A 22,247-nucleotide genomic window follows, 5' to 3' on the forward strand; every position below is an offset into this window, starting at 1 on the left:
TTGTACATGGGTTATGGGTTGTAGGATTAAACATGATTTGTTTTCCTCTTGGTTTCTTATTTTCCAAATTTTCTACAGTAAGCATGTATTACTTCTATAAACAAACACAAAATCAATGAAAATTATTTTTAAATGAAAAAGTTATATAAAAGCATGTTTTAAAATACACATGAATTTGCCAATAAATGAAAAGGTCTAAGAACCACCATTTGCCAAGAAAAGGAATAAAAATAAAATTATTCGAAAAAAGAAGATGTGAGAAGCAAAGTATACTGAATTCAGGAACTGAGTTAGACAGAGTCTGAGATGCAAGACTGAAATGAATGAATAAAATAATGCAAAAACAAAAAACTAAATATGCTGGAAAAGAGGAAGTACAGTAATCTTTGGTAATAACAAAGCAAGATCAGCAGGCAATTTCAAAGCTTTTCAAAGTAGGCAGTATGCTTTTCTCCAAAACATCATGAGAGCATTTGCAGAAATATTAATACTGTTGCCGTATGAGTTTCCTTCCTTTTTTTATTTTTTAGGAAAAACATCCAAAGGCAAACCTTTTAGCAGTTACTTTCCCATATTATTGAGAACCAAAGTCTAAACCCTATAGTTTTCAGCTACTACATGATAAAGTGTGAATACCAGCGAAACTTTCCAATGTGTAGAAGAGTCTTTAAAACTTTTGAGTTAACACACAGGCTATTATGATCATGTCTAAATTGATATAAAATAGGTTAGTGGGTAATCATAATAGCATGGCTTTAGTATATAGTATTTCATAATTGACCAAATCTAAAATTAAAAAGATAGTACAATCAGATGGAAAGGAATCAGTTGTTATTCAAAAAGAAAAATATTAAATCCTTTATCAAAAGTGACAACCTACTCAAAATAAAGTCCACTTTATATCTAATTTTAAATCTAAATGTAATAGGAGTCATGCAGATAAAATATACCTTTCCTCTTTAGATAAATCTGAAAATCAAGAATTGCAACATTTTGAAAAATAGAGTGCAAAAAGCAACTTAGTTTTTCAAATTTTCAGTTTACACAAAGCAACCTGTGTTAATTTTCTAATTATGCTGATTTTCAATTATAATTATACTTTAACTGTTATTTTCTGATTGTAAAAGCTATGTTTATTGTAGAAAATTTGACAAATACAGGAAAATATATAGAAAACGATCACCTACAATCCCAGCCCCAGATAACCACTATTCACACCGAATATATTCCAGCCTTCTTTATAAATATGTATGATTTGTCATTGTTACCTTTACACAACTGGAATCATACTTTAAATAGATCTACAACCTACTTCAGTCACTTTAATAATATTTCATGATACTCTCCCATGTCATTAAATATTCTTTTAAAAAACAGTTTTTAATGACCACGTGGTATTCCTTCATGTGGATGTATCAGTTTAATTAACCAATGCCTTGATCAACTAAAATACTTCTATCACCCAAAAGCACTATGATGACAGACAGAAATACTAGGAACTCATTTCATTATTAATAAAATTTGATAGTACTGTCACCTTTCAGATTGCATGGAAGTATTTGTTTGAGAAGATAATTTAAAATCTTAAAGATGAATTAAAAAAAAAAAGACAACATACCAACTATACTATCAAAAAAAGCTCCACGCAGATGCCAATCATTCTTATCATTTAGGAAAGTAATCATGTGGGACAATAAAACATCATTGGCTTTCTGACGTCCAAAGAATACACACAGCCGTGTTATTCCATTTTCCATTAAAGTTTGCTTCACGATATTTTCAGGGTCACTTAGCAAGGTGACAACTTTCTGCTGCACCATTTCATGTAAGGCTTGGAGCTCTAAAAAAAAAAAACAAAAGTAAAGATAGGTTCAATTCTTTTTTCCTCTATACATATAGACTCACACTTCTTTCTTACTCCTTGGAGAAATAGAATGATGACAGAAGCCACCATAGAAAGTCTACAATAACCAAGTTTTTCCACTATTCAAAGCTCTGAAGGATACGATAGATAGGAAACTGAAATATGAAACTGAAAAACATCCTAATAAGGTGATGCCACAAGTATGATTGCTATCTCACTAATCAAATAGCTCTATTTATGAAGCTCAAGGAGGAAACTATGGGGAAGCAGCGGAAAGGCGATCATCCTGCTGCAATAAGATCAACCTAATCAAGGACCTGAAAATACTAGACTAGTTCATGATATAATCCGATGGTATAGGGCAATACTTTTAGAAAGCATTTTTAAGTATCAATTTGTTGTATTTCAGAAAGCCAGAAAATACACTGCGAGTCTTGTCAAGGCTAAATCTGGCCACTGCCTTCTTCTCGGACCTTATCTCCTACCCACCCTCCCCTTTTCATTTATTTATTTACTTAGCTGTCTGTCTTTCCCTTACTAAAATGTAAGCTCAAGAGCAGGGATCTTTTGTCTCACTCACTCCTGTATCCCAGTGCTTAGAGCAGACACAAAACTGCCTAATGCAGAGCTACGTTTAACAATTAGCCAGTGGCTAAATGAATGAGAGCAGAGGCCACTGCTGATGCAACCACTGTCAAGGGAAATGGCAAAATATATGTCCACATTAAGAAAAATTTCAGATTAACTCCCAAAAAGTTTTAACACTTAACTTCATTATCTAAAAATGTCCAATTACCTGGTTATAGAACATAAAACAGTATTATTTTCTAAGTAATTCCATGGAAAAAGTGAGGATTTCCTTTCTGATACATCCTTCTGTAAGTTCAAAATTATTTCATTGTCTTCAACTGCAGATAATCATTCTATCTAAAAATGATGCCATTTTAACAAGTAACAGAGCCATTACAGTTGTCTACAGCATAAAATCTGAAAACTATGTTTCTCTAGTTTTTCTCAACTAGAAACACCTTGGAACAGATCTAAGTATATTATCTCACTTCTAAATCTTGAACTCAATAAATACTAACTAAAGGCCTGTTAAGAGCTGGATGGATGTAAAGGAACTTAAGACAGGAACTCTGACCTCAAAGAGTTTACCATCACATCTGTTCCTTAACAGTAAAAGGAATGGGTTTTGATAGATAGTATGAAATAAACAGTTTACAATAGAGGATACTCATAATATTCACATAAGGAGAGACGGTTTCAATTCTTTAGCTATGATGTTTCCATTTTTTACCTGTTAAGAATAATATAATTCAGCTAGCCTTACTGTTGACACAATTCTGGCTGCAAATCAATTAAGCTTACAATCTGTGGCAAAAGGCTGATCATTTTCTGGCTAGATAACAGTGTTCGAGAACAGAGAGAACCATCAGAAAACAGGGACCCTTCTCATCCATACACCTGGTATTCTTTCATCTTACATGAAAATTACAAATAATAATGTATTGAAAGTTCATGTTAGCAATTCATTCTAATAACAAGAAATCTATAAGAGAAAACCATACTACCTGTGTCATAATTTCCATTGGGATGGGTCACTTCATCTATTTCTTCACTATTTGGGTCATTTTCCATATTGAGATTTTTTAATTGTACTAATTCCAGAAATCTCAAAGCTGTTTCTGCCAGCAGAGCTATGTTTTCTATAAAAGGAAGAAAAACTGTAATTATAATCTTAATGTTTATAACGCTTCCTCCCTAATTATTTATACATAAAAATACTAATCATAAAACTAAGGATAAAAAGTAGAACTTTTCAATTTAGCACTTAACCTAATCATATTTTAGTGACTAATTTCATAACCATCCTCAAACTACCAGTTTTAATAATGAAACTTACGTATCTTTAAAAATATATAAAAATAACTCAAAATTTTGCACTCAAATCTATTGAGGCAAAAAAAAAAAAAAGTAATCCTTCTATGGCGACCTACTCTTTCAACAGTATCTGATATTAGACTACAAACATTCACATGAAAATAACAGATCAAGCTGGGCTTTGGAATCACACAGACCTTGGCTCAAAACCCTGCCCCTTATTAGTTGGCTGCTTAACCAATCTGAGTCTCAGTTTCCTCACACGTAAATGAGTCACATCTACTTCAAAGAGCCATTACCAAACTGAATCAACCATTGTTGGATTGCTTTACAAATGATACTCTGAAGTTCTTGGTGAACCAAAGTGTGAGACTGTGCAGTTGTATTTTTTCCTTTTTCTGTCTGATAATCTATTAAGACTATCTGATACTCCTCACCACTGTGAAAGTACCTTCTTCTAATTTCTGCTCTATCATTTGCTATTAATTATATCTACTCTATTGCTTGTACCTTCTTCTTCCTTCCATTTTTAGTTATTCCTGTCTCTCCCTTCCTTCTCTCCCACTTCTGTGCTTCTTAACATATGACCATACCAGCCAGACCACTCTTTTCCTTCTTAGCAGTGAACAGCACTGAACATAAAGTTTAACTACATTATTTTATTTATTCTAGGACTCACTTTTTCTTTACTTTTTACATCTCAAATTGAGATGCGTCTCGCAATAGTTGAGATTTTTGAGTCTACTGAATATAGGTATTCCTTTCATCTTGGAGTCCCCCTCCACACCCCTCCCAGTTTCGACCCTGTTCTGAACAGAACAAAATTTACCTCTAAGTAAGCAAGATATCAATACCCTGTAATCCTTGCTCACCCTAAAGATGGGGAAATTCTGGGACATCCTCTGATAAAATTAAAAATTCTAGATGAATATCCCCACTTTAATGAATATATCTTTATTAGGAAAAGTCTCTTACTTTTCAATGAACCTCTAAAATCTAAGTAGATCTATGCTTATTTCCCCATTTAAGGTTATAAACCACAAAGCACTTGAAAGTGTGTACACAAGACACAAATCTATACTAGCATCTGAGTTAAAAAAGAATATTGTAAAAGAAATTTAAAAACTGATTTTAAACGTTATAATTACTGGCATGTGTGGTTTAATTATATTTAACCACACAAGTACAAATAGATTTCTGGCTCTATAAAAAAGGGCAGCTTTATCATGCTCCAAGCCACGACAAAGGGACACTGTAAGGTACTGGCACTAACCCTGGATTCTCATCATAAAGAACCAAAGAAATGCAGAAGACCAAAGAAATGCAGGGTTGCTTCAAACTCAAGGTCTAGATCAGCAACTCTGAGAACTGAGAAAGAATTAGACCAGATACATTTGGGTCATGTTTTTTAACCTGTCCCATTCCCAGTTTCCTCACGTGAAAACTGAAGGTACTATAACATATGCACTGCTCAAGGTTGTTGCAAGGAGTTAGTTGTAATAGATAAATATACAGATTTTAGAATCTTAGAATCTATATATTTTAGGATCTAGAATTTATCGTAGAATCTATGTATCTCTTGCAACTAACCCTTACAACAACCCTGAGCAGCAGATACCCTGACACATGGCAGGTTTTCCAATAAATAGTATCATTATTTTTATATTATGACTATTAGTAATTGAATGTCAATATGTTAATGTGGTACCTATACATCAGAACCTTACCTAATTAACATACTGAGAACAGACCAAGATACATACTGGGCCAAAAGCAGGTCATGAAACTCTAAAGATACAGCTTGTTTTTAAAACCTATAAACTTTTCTTTTACTTAATTTTATCTAACTCCATTATGTATATTTACCAAGTGAATTATAAATATATTTTGTTACAAATGACAAACTCAGACATATCTTAAAGAAATCCTGGATATTCTAGGCCTAAAGTTCATACCTACACAATTATGGAAACTAGAAACCATACATAAATAAATAGGCAGATAGATAAAAATAAGTAAGTTATAGATAGAGGAAAAGTAAAAAACCAATTACCACCAATCACTTTGTGGATGTGCCTAGCAATCAGGCCAGACAGAGTCCAAAGACCAATTTTCACATGTTCCATTAAAATACAGACAAATTGTAAAATGAATAAACTAAGTAAGTATCTTTCAAAAAAGTGACATCATCATCCCTACACATTATGTACTATTTACAAAGACTTAAAACAGAATCCCTGATAGCCATCAGATTACATCTTAGAAATAAATTATGGAATTATTATGTAAATGTTTCAATGACATTTCTATGAAAAAAAGCATTCAGAATTAATCTTGGGAGCTAAAAACATGAATCTGTATTACGTGATTTTAAGAGTGAGAATTACAAGTAAAACATGTAGGTGGGTTACACAACACACCCACCTCATCACAGAGAAGCCACACATCCTAAGCACTATGTTAACTAAAAGGACCTTAAAATTCAGTAAGTTAGTAGGTGATGTTCTTTCAACACAAAATTACCCAGCAAAATAAATCGTGTTCAACAATAGATCGCTGTTAAAAATCCTAAACTTGATATTGAAACAAGTTTATTTGTTCAGAGGAACTTTATAAAGGCCTAAAGACACTAACTCAGAAGCATATACTTGTAAACATGACTCTTACTCCCAATTAAGTGTAATGCCCCCAGTAAAATTCTGTATTATATTCTTTTTACTTGACAATTCTTTCTGAAGATCGCTTCAAAAATGAGAGTACACACAAAAGTTGAGTCCCAGGAACAGATTAGCTATAAATACTACTAAAATGTACACAAATAATTCAAGGACCAAAGTAAACTCTAGGAATTCCCAAAGAAATCCGAGAAACAAGAGGTATTATAGTCACTAACTTCAAAATGTGAGTGGCTATTCCTTGGACAATGATCTCTTACCAGCATAGGCTAGTCTAACAATAGTAGCATCGTCTTGGGCTAAGTGGGCTATGCCCGGCAGGATATATTCCGGATAGATATTGACATCATTGCGAGGAACCTCTTTAACAAGAGCTAGAACTTTGGTCAATGTCCTTAAGGCTTCGGCCCTCACTCTAGGAACAGAGTCATTGCTAAAATGCAAAAGATACGGTGTAATACGATCCAAAAGAATTTCTACACTCAATCGTGGGGCCAAATGGAGAATCAGTTCCAAAGCGGCAAGTTTGGAATCACAGTACTTAAGGGTCTGCAGACAGGACGTGATAACAGACACCAAGATCACCAGCCCGTTTTCCTTCGGCTCTCCTTCTGCTTTTTCAGGCAGGTCGTGTCCACAGAGATTGTGAATGATGTTGCCCAAATCCTTCCGTATCACCAGAATGCGCTCATCTGCAGAAAGAAATGTTTCCTTTGCAAACTGGGCCATGTAGGGCTGAAGGAAAGTGTAAAATATTTCAGGAAAGGCATTGCCACGCTGCTGCTTTAAGTAGTCTTCTGCCTCTAACCGCTTTTCCGGCTCACGGTGAATCATCTGAGTTACCTATACCAAGGGGAAAAAGGGAGTGAAAAATAGATTTGGGAAAAGCAAATGAAACCAGATGAAAGCTACAAGGGCATCTTACATGTGATTTAAAGGATTTTTGAGAAGGTACTTCTCAATCTCTGCCCTTCAAACTACTTTCAGAAACTGACTGCTGAGTAACATGTGCCTCTACTATTGTCCTAAAAAGCAACAAGAAATTACATACTAACATATTACAGATAGCTCAGACACATAGGGAAGAGGTACATCCTGTTCCACATTCCCTGTTTATTAAGACAGGGGAATAATATAATGCTGCCCACAACTCAAGGATTCTTAAACTTTTGTCAGCAGGAGATACCACTGAGAATCTGAGGGAGGCGATGGGATTTTTCTCTATAGAAAAATGTATACACATGATTTTTGCTTACAAAGCTACAATTCTGAAAAGAATCAAAGAACCCCTGAAATCTATTTACATATCAGAGTTTTGGTTTAGAGCCTTATATTCACAAGTCCAAGGGAACACACAGTTTTAGTGCAGCTATAGGACCTGGTCAAAAAGGGAATTGGTGGTTTAAATTTTTCAAGTAGTGTGAAAGAGATGTTAAATCCTACAAACACTAGAAATGATACAACCTAATTAGAATTTATCTTATGTTTTCTAACATCATAAGGAATTAAATTTTTTTTCAATACACCAAGCATAGTTTAATCTTTCCTAGACCTTCACAGTGTACCAGTCATTATTTAAATACTTAAAATACCAAAAAAATATATCAAGTTACTTGAGCTTTCTGTATATATTCTAAATAGGAGCCTTGCATTGAACTTGGGGGAATCAAATGTACTATAAATAAGGAAACGTGACTTTTTAAAGAATACTTCAAATATACCATATGCATTTCATGACTCAGAGTCACCATCATCACAAACATCAGGTTCCTATACTGACTGGCTTTAAAAAGATCCCCTCAAACAGTAATGTGTATAAATGGCTTATATGACCTTCCACAGAATTCCTTATATCTGTTCTACTATACTAATTTGTGATTCTGTATCTGCCCTCCTAGAACTGCCCTGGGAGTCAAGGGAGGTATCCAAAGCCAGTTGCTTCTTTATATGAAACAGCCCTATGCTGCTGTATTATATTCAAGTTGATGTTCCCTACTGCCTTCACGTTAGATATGTCTTATCATTTCTTACCAGCAAGTTCTGTCCTGGACAAACTCTCTAATCCCCAGGTACCTCCTTACATTCTTCTAAATCTATCCAAAGCAGAGCTAAAGATTATTAAGGGAAGATGTGTGCGCATGTGTGTATGTGTATAAACAAATTAAGTCAAATGAGCTCTGTGTCTGAGAAGGGGAAAAAAAATTGTACATTTCTCCGTAACAAAGTAAAAACAATAAGCTGTTTGCATTAGTCTATAGGGCTTTATTGCTTTGTTCCAAATTTGCAATATTCCAGATAGCAGAGGACCAATGCACAAGAACATAATTCTATTAAATTCTTTATGGCAAATAATTGTAGCATAGTTACCAAATCTCTGATACTGCGATCTTCAATTTTATTTAGCACTTGTTCAGGGAAAAACTGTCCATTTCTATAAGCCAAAAGTTGAGAAAGATCAAATAGTGGTACACCTTCTGTAAAAAGCTCAGCTATCACGCAACCTGGAAAATAGCAGATATAATTCCATTAGAAAATGAAATGCAAGATATCATTAATATAGATGAAGAATTCAGAGAATTCATAAAACTCAAAATGTGAAACCCAGGAGCAGCTGGTTAGCTCAGTTGGTTAGAGCGTGGTGCTCTTACAACAAGGTTGCTGGTTCGATCCCCACATGGGCCACTGTGAGCTGTGCCCTCCACAACTAGATTGAAACAACTATTTGACTTGGAGCTGATGGGTCCTGGAAAAACACACTTAAAATAAATAAAAGTTAAAAAAAAAAAAGAGCTAGAGATTTTAAAAAAAGGTGAAACCCAAAGTAAACTGAATTAAAAATTTTAATATATAACCACAATCAAGACATACAGGGAAAATGTTTATTGCCTAATCATCAGTTTCTAAAAGTATTAAGTCAAAAAATGCCCACTCAATTTTTCTCCCTCTTAAACAATCTGAATCAAAATTATATAAAGATGTATGTGCTGCAATGCTCATTGCAGCTTTTTTTACGGTGAGTAAGACATGGGAACAACCAGTGTCCTTCAACAGATGATTGGATAAAGAAGATGTGGTACATATACACAATGGAATACGATTCTGCCATAAGAAAAGATGAAATAGTGCCATTTGCGACAACATGGATGGATCTTGAGATTATTATGCTAAGTGAAATAAGTCAGACAGAAAAAGTCGAGAACTATATGATTTCACTGATATGTGGTATATAAAACTGAAAACAACGAAGGAACAAGACAAACAAATGAAGAAACAAAAACTCATAGACACACAATAGTTTAGTGGTTACCAGCGGGGAAGGAGGGAGGGAGGTGGTAGATGAGGGTAAAAGGGATCAAATATATGGTGATGGAAGCAGAACTGGCTCTGGGTGATGAACACAATGTGATATATAGATGATGTATTACAGAATTGCATACCTGAAACCTATGTAACTTTACTAATAATTGTTACCCCAATAAACTTTAATGAAAATAAAGGAAAACTAAAATTACTTTCTACTTCTATAATTTAAAATGAATGTGTGTATAAACACATATACATTTAGAGATAAATAGATTAAAAGATTAAAAGTCCCTAGAAATACAGTGGCTTTTTTTTTCTAAGTATGGATTCACAGACATTAAGTTCATAAGGAACTACTGGAAGTCATATCTGACAATTCATTTATTCATCATTAACAAAAAAGTTATTAGGCGTCTACTATACATTAGGCTCTCGTAGTGCATAAAGCAGATAAAATCCCTGCCCCATGAAAGAAGGGAGACATAAACTAGTGAACAAACACAATTATAAAAATAGAAATGCTAAGAAGGGTGGCTGTAAGATTAGAGAGGGAAGGAGAGACAACCCAATCATTTTGCACTTACATAATCTTCAAACAAGGAATAAAAAAAGTATTTGCATTCCCAAAAGGACCAAGCTGTTTCATTCAATCATTATATAAAACACACATTTAACAAGTCTTAAAGAGATCCTTAAATAACCTTAGCTCACAGCCTTTGCATTTATTATCAGGTCCTTCTGCCTGGAATGCTATTGCCCCAAGTATCCACCTGGCTTGTAACTCCGCCTCCTTCAGATCTTGAACCAAATGTCGTTTTAGCAGCAAGAGTTTTCTTGACTGCCCAGTTTAAAACTGCAAGGCCCTCAACCACAATTACCCCACACTTCTCACCTGGCACATTCCCTTGCCCCTTTTCTGGCTGTTTTTCCCCAAATTATACATTTTAAACATTTATTTCTTTATGATATACCCACTAGAATGCAAACTCCATGAGGAAGGGATTTTTGTCTATTTTATTCACTAAAAAGTCTCCATCAACTAAGACAACAATAAACACTCAATAAGTTTCTTAAATTAATTTCTATCTATATAATGTCAAGTTTTAGAATAAGAGACTTAAAAATACCTCTTAAAAACATCATAACCAAGAAAATAGAACTGAACAACGCTATGAACCAGCTGGATCTAACAGACATCAAAGGAACACTCACCTAGCAACAGAATACAAAACCCTCCTCAAGTACACATGAAACACTCCAGATTAGACCATATGCTGGGCATAAAACAAGCCTAAATAAGTTTAAAAGAACTGAAATCATACAAATTATGTTCCTCAAACCATAACGGAATGAAATAAGAAATCAGTAACTGAAGAAAATTTAAAAAATTCACAAATATGTAGGAATTAAACACACTGCTAAATAACCAATGCATCAAAGGGAAATTAGAAAATACTTTGAGATGAATGAAAATAAAAACACAACATACAAATATATGAGGAAATATATAACTATATAACTATAAACATCCATATTAAAAAGGAGAAACTCAAAACAATAACGTAATGTGCATGTTAAGAAACAAGAAAAAAGTAAACTGAAATCAAAGCAAACAGAAGGAAGGGAACAATAAAGATTGGGGTGGAAGAAGGACCTTACTACCAACTGTACAGAAATGAAAAGAATTGTAAGAGAATATGTTGAACAACTGTGTGACAACAAATTAGATAACCTAAATGAAATGGACAGGTTCCTAGAAGTAGATTACCAAAGCTGACTTAAAAAGAAATAGAAAATCTGGATAAGCCATATAAGTCAAGAGGTTGAATTGGTTATGAAAAACTTCCCACACAGAAAAGCCTAAGCCAAGAGGCCTTATGCCTTAACAGGTGAATTCCATCAAATGTTAACGGGCTTAACATCCATCCTTCACAAATTCTCCCAAAAAACAGAAAAGGAGGGAACACCTCCCAATTCATTCTATGATGCCAATATTACCTTTATACGAAATCAGATAAAGACATCACGAGAAAACTACAGACCAATATCCCTGGATGGACATACATGTTAAAAATCCTCCAAAAATAGTAGCAAACTGATTGCAGGAATTAACGAGTCCACACCAATAATAAAGAAATAAAAGAGGGGAAACGGAAGACACCTGAGTATTGTAGAATATTGAGGGCCTACTGTTAAATGTGGAGGAAATACTGGAGTTGGAAAATCATCATTTTACAACCATCCCAGTAAAGGTTGGATCAGGCAAGAATCAATGGATGCCAAATCAAGGAGGGAACAGTGATGACTGGCAGGATATTTGCATGGTCTCAAAGTTTCTTCCCACAGGCTGCTTATTAGTTACAAGGGATTTTTTCCAAAAGTAACTATAAAGGGGAGAAACTGGGCAAGACCTTGACCATCAGATACCATTTGCCTGCAGAGGATTCCGTGAAAACACATCATCACCTATACACTATTCCTACTGAGAATGAATAACCTGAATGTAATCACAAGGAAACAACAGACAAACCCCAAATGAACAACATTCTATTAAAAAAAACAAAGTGGTGGGGTGGCACACACACACAGTGCATGGAAACGCTGATGAAAACTGAATAAGGTCTCTACTCTACTTAACAGTAATGCACCAATGTCGATTCCTGATTTTGATATGGTACTAGTCATATAATATGTCACCACTGAGGGAAGCTAGGGGAAGGGTTCTTCACAATTTTTGCAGCTTCCTTTGAGTCTATCATTTAAAAATAAAAAGTATGAAAGTAATTTTTAAAAATTTAAGGGGAGAGGTATTCTTCAAAAAATGTCCATGTCATAATTACAAAGAAAGGCTGTGGAAATATTATAGATTAAAGGAGGCTAAAGAGACATGACAACGAAATGCAATATCTGACTCTAGACTGGGTTCTGTCCTGAAGCAAGAAATATGCTCTAAGGGACATTATTGAGTCAAATACAAAATTAGAATAAAAAATGTAAATTACTGTATTCATGTTAAATTTGCTGTCGTTGATAACTGCAACATGAAACTATGTAAGTGTTTATAAGAGACTATCCCTAATCTTAGGAATATACACTGAAGTATTTAGGAGTAAAGGGCCATGATATATGTAACTTATTCAGGAAAAAATCATGGCGGTGTGGGGGGTGGGAGGGATGTGGGGGGGAGTGCAGACAAAAGGCACAAATAAAGCGATCGGAGCAAAATATTAAGAACAGGTGACTCTGGGTAAAAAATATATCAGTATTCTATGTACTATTTTTCTTTCTGCAAGTTCGCAAGTTTTTAAGGTTTATAAGTTTGAAATTATTTCCAAATAAAAAGTCAGAAAGAAACATAGCTACATGACTATTTACCACTAAATGGAGGCTATTATGGACTGATGGTTCCCCCACTCCCAAATTCAAATGTTGAAGGCAGTATCTTAGAGTATGACTGTACTTGGAGAGAGGGCCTTTAGGGAGGTAATGAAGGTTAAATGAGGTCATAAAGGCGGGACTCTAATCCATTATGGCTGGTGTCCTTAGAAGAAGGGACACCAGGGAAAAGGCATGTGAGAACACCAAGAGAAGGCAGCTATATACAACCAAGGAGAGTGGCCTCAAGAGAAACCAACCCTGCTGGCATCCTGATCTTGGATTTCCAGCCTCCAGAAAGTGGAGAAATAAATTTGTTTAAGCTCTCCAGCCTGGGTATTTTGTCATGGCAGCCCTAGCTAACTAATACAGAGGTGCCTAAAGGGTTTTTTCCTTGCAACTTTATAATGTTATTCTAGAACTGTTATTGGATAGTACTTTACTATGGAACTTTGTTCAACTCGTCTCTATCATGACTGAGTCCTTCTTATAATTCAGATGTCTGCTCAAATGTTATGTTCTCAGAGAGGCCTTACCTGACCATTTTATCTAAAGTAGTCCCCTACAGCCTTTGTCATACTTTGTTATAGCTTTTTTTTTTGTCTTCTAGCAGTAATTTTATTTCTTTTTTTTTTAATTTATTGGGGTGACAATGACAATTGTTAGTAATTGTTATAGCATTTATCACTAACCAAGACTAACTTTCTTACTTATTTACTTGCTTAGTCTATCTCTTCCCCACTAGAAAAGCTCCATGAAGGCAAAAACTTTGTCAGTCTTGTTCATGGCTGTATTCCCAACATCTACACAACACGGTGTCTACACATAATCAAGACTCAAATGTTTGTCAAGCGAATGAATGAAAAATATCCAGCCAAAAAAAAAGCTCTACCCATGTATGTGACCAGAGACAGAAATATATACACTTCTCCCAAACAAGCTGCCAGGAACCATGGATAGATATGCATCAAGATGGGAAAAGTAACATTCAAACCTCAAAGAGCATAAACCAAATCTTAGGAGCCATGGGAGTTGGACAGATCCCCTCCATCTCTTTCAAAGGAATTAAAGGGCCTATCTTTAGCCAAAACAATGTAGGGCTCTTTAGTCTGGAAAAACAAATGCTGAGTAAGACTTTTGTTGAAGTTTACAAAACTATAATGTGCACAGAAAGGATAAATATAAACTCTTCATCAAGCTCTGAAATTTTAAAACTGTAACAAACTTCCAGTTATAAAATAAGTAAGTCACGGGGTAGAATGTACAGCATGATGACTATAGTTAGTAAAACTGTATATTGCATGATTGAAAGCTGCTAAGAGAGATTTTTAAAGTTCATCACAAGAAAAAATGTTTTGCAACTATGTATGATGACAGATGTTAACGACTTATGGTGGTGATCATTTCACAATATATACAAATGGGGAATCCTTATGTTGTACACCTGAAACTAACAAAATGGTCTATGTCGATTATACCTCAAAAAAAAACAAATTATAAATGATCCCCTGAAACTAGAAAGTGGTTACATTTCTGAGCTAACGGAGTCCTAGTTACTGAACAGTAAGTTTAAAATGTAAACATGGTTCAAGAACAATTTAGATGAATTCACTAATCAAGAAAGTTGGGCCTCTGATGAATTACATTTCTAACTTGTTCTAACTACAGCATTGCGGCTAACCCTATCTTATCAAAAAACCCTTGGTATTATCTTGGGACACATATTAGTGAGCTGAATGGACCAACAGAGGTACAATCCTGCGTAACAATTCTCATCCATTCGCTCCCCCTAGATAAAATATACTTCTTCATTAAGTTACTTTTCCTAAGTAACCTAAAATACAGCTTAGTTTATGTTTTCTTTGTAGTAAACCTACAGGTGAGAAAAAGATTAAACCCAACCTTTGCAAAATTTACAAAAAATGGCCCTGCTGCCCGAGTTCATACGGTATTCCTCAGGATACCAGCCTCAGCCCACTGCTCCTCCCGGAAGTTCACAGATAACCTGAAGCATGGCCCAAACGCATGTGGCGTGTGTATGTGAAATAATAAATATGAATGCATGGTACTTTTTTCCAGTTAAGGAGGCCACTAACTTCATCAAATTCTTTAAGGGGATCCAAAAAAAGCTTAAGAATCACTCCTCTACAAACTCTCCCTGGCTACAAACTCATTCCCTTGGCTACAATCACAACCTCTATTTCCTGATAACTACCAAATCTCCATCTCCATCCCACATCTCTACGCCCCACGCCTTTATAACCGACTGCCTGTTACACGTCTTCTCCGGGAAATCCCCCCGACACCCGCAACTCCACAGCTCTAACACAGACGTCGTCATCTTCCTACCCCTACCTGTTCTTGCACCAGTCTCTCCTAGCTCAGGGACCAGCAGCACCATCCGCCTGGTTTCCCAGGCGGGGGGTGGGGTCGGGGGGGGTACGGTACCGTACCATCACCACCATGCAGATTAATGAAGTGTCTACATGTTCCTGTAACAGGACCCTATGCTTATCACCACCACAGCAAGCCACAGTGCACTGAAATGTCCTTTCTCAATACCGTATCTATCTCCCTATTAAAGTGTAAGCACTTTGAAAAAAGGGACATAATTATCCATCTATGTCTCTAGGGCTTAAAACAGTGCCTGACACATACAGAAGACTCCAAGGATTTCTTAAAATGTTTGAGTGAATGAACTGCTCTTGCATTTTCCAGGCACTTAAACATGTCCAATGAAAGAATGTTGCATGTATCTGAAATACTGTATGAGCACGTACAAAGAAATTAATTTTTCAACATATGGAGATTTTTTTTTAAAAAAAAAGAGTTAAAATGTTCTTGTTTCTATGTTCAAGAGTTAAAACTCTTGTTTCTATGTTCAAGAGTTAAAATAAATGCACGCAAACGCCCTTAGGAAATTTGACAGACCCAAATACCTGCTGAAAAGATGTCCATCGCTCGCTTCAACTCTCCTCTTGTTCTCTGATTACTATTTAAGTCTACAAGTGGAGTTGAAGGATCTCTCATATATTCTAACTCAGTGGAAAACAATCCACCATCAACAAAACGTTCAGGAGCAATATAACAAGTTCTCCTCCGTGAAGTGTCAAAGAAATAGTTGAAATCTGCTGGGTTGTCCTCTGGAAGATAAGTGGGTTTAAAACTGGCAAAATCAGTTAGAAGGACCCAGTTCCAACTGGTGACCATGACATTCTCAGTCTTGATGTCCCCATGACGGACTCCAGATTTGTGTGCTTGGTCCACAGCTGTCAGAATCTGGAAAGCGATCCAACGCTTCTCAATGTTATTTAAGAACGGACGGGTACTGATGCGATCATAGAGGTTGTCCCGCACATACTGCCTAAAGAGCATGGCTGCTTTCTCCGATGCTTTTTCCGCTGCTTTCTGGAAAGGTAGACAGTTCTGTGCAGAATGAAGCCTGATTTTCAATTCCTCCAGCTCTTGTTTATAGCTGGTTAACGGCAATGTGGGATCCTGAATTGCAAAGACTTTCACAACCACCAGGCCTTCTCGGTGCTTTGCTCGAGCAACTTTAAAAAACCGAGTACTCCCCAGGCTCTTATCATATTCAAAGTCATGGATGTCTGAGAAATAACTCTCCACAGAAAGGATCTGGGAAGGAGCAATGCCAGCAAGCTGATTTCCCATAATGGCAGCAAGCACCTCTGGGTCAGTAAGTTAGGATACAACACCTATTTTCTTTAAAAAGACAAAGGAAAAAGAAACAAGCAATGAAACACAACTCTTTATTTGATCTCTTCCTAAAAGATATATGCACCACATTTCTCTTCCACTGAGAGCACTGTACCTACCCTTCTAGGAAGCCTCTAAATTTCGGACATTTATCTAAAAAGAGCTTGTTATTTTATGTTGTCTTTTCTAGGAGCTGAACTGTATTTAAATAGGCCCCTTCAATATAGTTGAAAATGCTAAAATGTGTATTTTTTGACATTTAAAATTTAAAATTACTAAGTCTTTACTAAATGTTTGTATTGTGCTTGGGGTTATGGGAGTCAAAACAGTACTACGTAACACAGTCTTTGTCCAAGAACTCGTAGTCATGGCCATAGGACACAAACACATTAAAAAGTTAAAACTGATTTAAGAATGGCCTAATATTAATACAAATAGGTCACTGAACTCCTCAAAGATCAGGCTAACATCCAAAAAATCAATTATCTCCCGGGCCTTCGCAAACTAAATCTAGTGTGCATTCCCACGCAGCTAACAGAAGACACAAAGTTGCCTGGTTTGCAACGACAGGGGACAAACCTTGGTAGGGATGTTAATGAGAAGTAAATCAAAATACACACTTGCCAAACACAGCTCAGGGTTCTCCGAGCTCAGATTTTTCAGGAAATAAAGACACACACACACGGCCACGCGCACATATAAACATTTACCCTAGGACTGCGGAAAGTATCACAAGTCGGTCACTAGCTCACACTGAGGACATGGTGGGTCACTTCAGGGTCTGAGCTGGGAAGAAGCCCGGTGAGTCTTCTATCTGAGAGGTCTTCCTTCAAAGGCAGGAGGCGATACGCTGGGGGAGGGACACAGAAAGTCCCAATCTCCAGGAATCCGGGTGGTCCGCGGGGGAGAAATGGGAAAGCTCCCAGGGCCGCTGCAGACAGATGAAGCCGGGCTGAAGAGGCTGCACCGACACCCAGGGAGTTGCCCCCGCCAGCCCCCTACTATGCCCTAAGGGCCACACGTTCTCGGGCCTGGCCTTCCACTCCCGCGGACCTCTGGACCCTCGAGGCCCGCTGTACTCCTTGAGGGCCTCGCCACCTGGCAGGGAGGTGGAAATCGGGAGAGAGAGAGAGGCCGCCAGTTCCAGAAAAATACTTTTTCAGCTCTGCACACACCGCAAACACCGAACTCCCGGGAAAGCCGCCGGCTCTGATTTCACTTCCTGCCGCGGAGCGGAAGTTACGAACGAGTGAGGCTTGAGGAAGAGCACCAAACGGGCGCTGGTTGCTAGGAGACGAGGAAGGGGCGTGGTGTCGCTCCGGGCGACTAAAGGAAGAAAATAAGGTTTGACAACATCTGTTCCCTATCCTGCTTTTCAATCTATCCTTCCCTAAACTCCCGGGCTTCTGAGATCCCCCAGAACCTGTTGGACACCCCTTAACCCCAAGTACACCAGAACATAGTTCAAAAGAGAATCCACAGGCTTATTTATTTAGGAAAGCCAATAGTATATCCCAAGTTGAATTTTTCAAGAGCTTTATTAAGATACAATTCACGTACTATAAAGTTCACTTGATTAAAATACACAAATTAATTTTTTTATATATTTACAGAGTTGTTCAATCATCCTCATAATCTAATTGCAGAATGTGGAACATTTCATGACCTCCAAAATGAAGCCCTGTAACTATTAGCAGTCACTCCTCATTCTCCCCATTCCTCCTCCCCTCCTAGCCCTAAATAACCACTAATCTATATTCTGTTTCTATAGACTTGTCTATTCTGGACATTTCACATATATGATATACAATATGTGGTTTTCGTCTCTGACTTCTTTCACTTCACATGCTCCCTGTTGTAGCTTGTATCGGTATTTCAGTAGAAATGTGATAAATCTGTCTCAATTTAGATTACTTACTCCTGCATTTTCTCCACATCTATTTTTCCCCACCACTACATTTTGTGGAATAACTCATGAAATGTTTTTCAATGCTTCCTATACTCACCTCCATGGTTTTCTTTCTTTCTCTTTCTTTATTTCTTTTTTTCTTTCTTTCTTTCTTTCTTCCTTCCTTTCTTTCTTTTGTTATTTTTTTTAATTTATCGGGGTGACAATTGTTAGTAAAATTACATAGATTTCAGGTGTACAATTCTGTATCACATCATCTATAAATTACATTGTGTGTTCACCACCCAGAGTCAGTTCTCCGTCCATCTCTTTCTTCTGTTTTTAAATAGCAATAATGTCTGCTCATCGGGGCTTTGAAGGAATCTCACGCAGTCCTTTTTAGAGTAAATTAAAACATAAACTTTGCTTGCCACTGGTAGAGTAAAAAGAAGAAAAAACAGCAAACACTTTCTATTCTCTGGCCATTGCCTCAGCTGCATTGTATCAGGGGTGGCTAACTATCCCATTTACAGAAAAACAGATGTTTCTGTAAAGCAGTTGTGCTATAGGAACTGTATTTTCCAGCCCCACCCCACCCCTTGAATATCAGTAGGGCCATTTGACAACCTCTCACTTTGCAGTGCAAGTGGAAATTATGTGTTTTACTTCCAGGTCAAGGCAGTTAAAGGTGAACGACCTTCTTAACTTTCTCTTTCCCTTCAGCCTGGATGCAGGGGACTTCAAGGCCTTAGGTAATGCCAGAGCTACAAGATGGTAGGAGCCTGTGTCCCTGAATCACACAGCTTGGAGAAAAATCACTTGTTAGACAGGAATACCCACATAGGACTTTTACATAAGCAAAAGTAAACTCCTACGTGTTATGCCAGTGAAATGTTGACATTTATTTGCTACAATAGTTAGCCTTACCTTAACAAATACATTCATCTTCCTGATCTCTATTCCCTACCTCTCCTGGGCTGCTCACCTCATCGGTGCACTTCCAATCCTGTGAGGTGTCCACATAGACTCTCTGCAATCCTTGCATCCTAAGGAAAAGGAGTAAAGAGAATCCGTAATGTAAACACCACTTTCCAGTTAATAATAAATAGTTTCTCTTTTTGTAGAAGATTGTCAGCTAACAGCTATAAAAGGAATTAAAGGAAATTATAATTTGTAACCTGCAGTATAATAATTGTTTCCCACAAAAATTATCAGTGGATGATAACAAGATCATTGGGCAAAAGGTTGTGGGGCAACAAGATAGACTCGTGGTGCCCAAGGAATACCTACAGATTATTTTCCACATTAAACAATGGAAAAAATGAATCTTTTATAGTGGAAAACTCTGGCAGTAAACCCTTTATCCAAGTGATCAAACATAACATTATTAACAGTAGGACACAGGTGTTATGAGGCTCCTGATATAATGTAAAGGGAAGTATACAATATCACACATGAAGCATTCTTACCAAAAATGTGTAATCTGAATCTATTCAAGCTTTTAGACCTTACTGTCCAATATGATAGCCAACTTGAGATGTTCTGTAAGAGTAAAAAACACACAGGATTTTAAAATTTTAATAGAAAAAAATGTTTTAATGTCTCATATCTTTTTAATATTGATTTTATGTTGAAATAATATTTTAGATATATTGGATTAATAGAATGTCTTTTTAAATTTAATTTAAGCTGTTTCTTTTTACTTTTTTAAATATGGCTATTAGATCATTTTAAATTACATATGTGGCTCATGCTATATTTTTATTAGATAGCTCTGCTCTAGATCTAACTTCTAGCTTACAAAAAATAAAAGAGCTAGAGGAATAATTTAAACAATACCATCAGGAAACAATGTGACAAATCCAGATAATGGAACAAATCCAGATAATTGACTTTAAAAAGTGAATACCATAAAAAAAAAAACAAATGGAGAGATTTTTCTATACTAAAAGACTCCAAATGGACGTAACATTCAAATGCAATGTGTGAACCTCAATCTGATCCAAGACTAGAAACAGCTATAAAAGGCTGTTCTACATACATAATTGGGGGAATCTGAATATGGACTGAATATTTCAGAGAGAAAGAAATGGCAAAAAAAAAAAAATTTAATTGGTATCTATTTTATTCTCCTATCACTTCTCAGAGTCTTATTTAAAAACACCTAAGCTGCCTGACCTATGGCTCTTTCACCATCACACACTAAGGGATTGGTAGACAAAGAGTAGCGAGAGCTTGACTCCTGCTACCTGTAAAGGTTTAATCTTGGGTGAGACTTTGTTCTTGAATAAATGGGAATGCACGAGCTAAAGAAAGTTTTTAAAAGAAGACGATAATTGTCCAAAACATCAAATCATTTTAATGGTAATACTGCTATGAAGAAAAAGTACAGGGTCTGTGAGAATACATCATGGAGTTGGGGGGCAAGACCTTCCTGGAGGGTTGGCATTTAATCTGAGACTTGAAAGATGAACAGGTTTGGGCTACATAAAGAGTACAGCAAGGAGTGTTCTAAGCAGAGGAAAAAACTAAATGTGAAGGCTTGGTGGTGGGGAGAAGTTTGACAGGTTAGGAACCAAGAGAAGGCCAGTGTGGGAGACTGAGAGGGTCAGTGAGTGATACCAGCTTCAGGTACGGGAGGTGAGTAAGCAGAAGGCACTTATCAAAGCCATTCCTCTACTCTGCCACTGTTTTTCTACTTCTCCTCCTCCACCAATTCTCTTCCACAAACAATCTGAAGTGACTTTACAAAATTGAAAAAAGAAATATTCATTAAAAAGAGCAGAGAAATATACTTGGAATTAGTGAATTTAAACTTCAGATGACTTTTCAATTTAGCTGTGAAATTGTGGCAACTACTCCCAAAAGGCAAATTTGTGGTTTACATAGTTCCCATTGTCCAATAAAGGGAAATAAACTAATTAATATAGAAACAAAGTTTTCCCCTAGACGAACTTCAAGGTGGAAATTTTCCTTTGACTTGTTACAGAAAAGGCATTGATTAACATATTAAGTAAGCATCATGAACAAACTTTTTCTATAGAGTTAGGTAAATGGTTCAGGAAATAAGGTGCTTACCACTTGGGACCAATCCAATAATATGCTTATAGTATATTCTGTTTTTCTAGGTGCTTGATCAAAACTCCCTCTCTTGGTGACTTTTTCCAGTTCTGTGGCTTTAAATATCATCAGTATGTTGATAATGCTAACTTTTTTCTCTCAAATTCTTACAAAGTCCCTGAGTTCATGTATGCAATAGCTATTCAACCTTTACACTTGAACATGAAATAATAATTTTAAAAGATAGCACTTGTATAGGGCTCAAAATATGCCAGATATTTACTCATTTAAACTGCCCATTAATTCCATGAAGTAGATACCTTTACATTCCTATTTTTTAGATGATAAAATGGAGGCAGAAAGAGGGAAATAACTTACCAAAGATCACATTCCTTGTAAGTAAAAAGTAATAAATTAGAATCACAAATACATTGATGTGTTAAACAAGAATAGTGCTAGTTTTGAGTAGAAAAAAGTATTT

General features: G+C 36.2%; 1 protein-coding gene across 1 annotated transcript in view; it reads right to left on the minus strand.

Moving 5' to 3' along the window:
* PIK3R4 (phosphoinositide-3-kinase regulatory subunit 4) overlaps nucleotides 1–18,049 on the minus strand; it is a 59,134-nt gene extending 41,085 nt beyond the window's left edge. Inside the window, exons 1-6 of the mRNA XM_033132883.1 lie at nucleotides 17,529–18,049; nucleotides 16,041–16,824; nucleotides 8,791–8,924; nucleotides 6,684–7,266; nucleotides 3,439–3,573; nucleotides 1,619–1,840 (exon numbers count right to left, since the gene is read on the minus strand). Coding sequence (XP_032988774.1) covers nucleotides 1,619–1,840; nucleotides 3,439–3,573; nucleotides 6,684–7,266; nucleotides 8,791–8,924; nucleotides 16,041–16,773 — 1,807 coding nt within the window. The 5' untranslated portion in view covers nucleotides 16,774–16,824; nucleotides 17,529–18,049. The remainder of the gene's footprint in view (nucleotides 1–1,618; nucleotides 1,841–3,438; nucleotides 3,574–6,683; nucleotides 7,267–8,790; nucleotides 8,925–16,040; nucleotides 16,825–17,528) is intronic.
* Between the last annotated feature and the right edge of the window lie 4,198 nt (nucleotides 18,050–22,247).

The sequence above is a fragment of the Rhinolophus ferrumequinum genome, chromosome 17 (genome assembly GCF_004115265.2).
Source record: "Rhinolophus ferrumequinum isolate MPI-CBG mRhiFer1 chromosome 17, mRhiFer1_v1.p, whole genome shotgun sequence".
Classification (NCBI taxonomy): Eukaryota; Metazoa; Chordata; class Mammalia; order Chiroptera; family Rhinolophidae; genus Rhinolophus; species Rhinolophus ferrumequinum.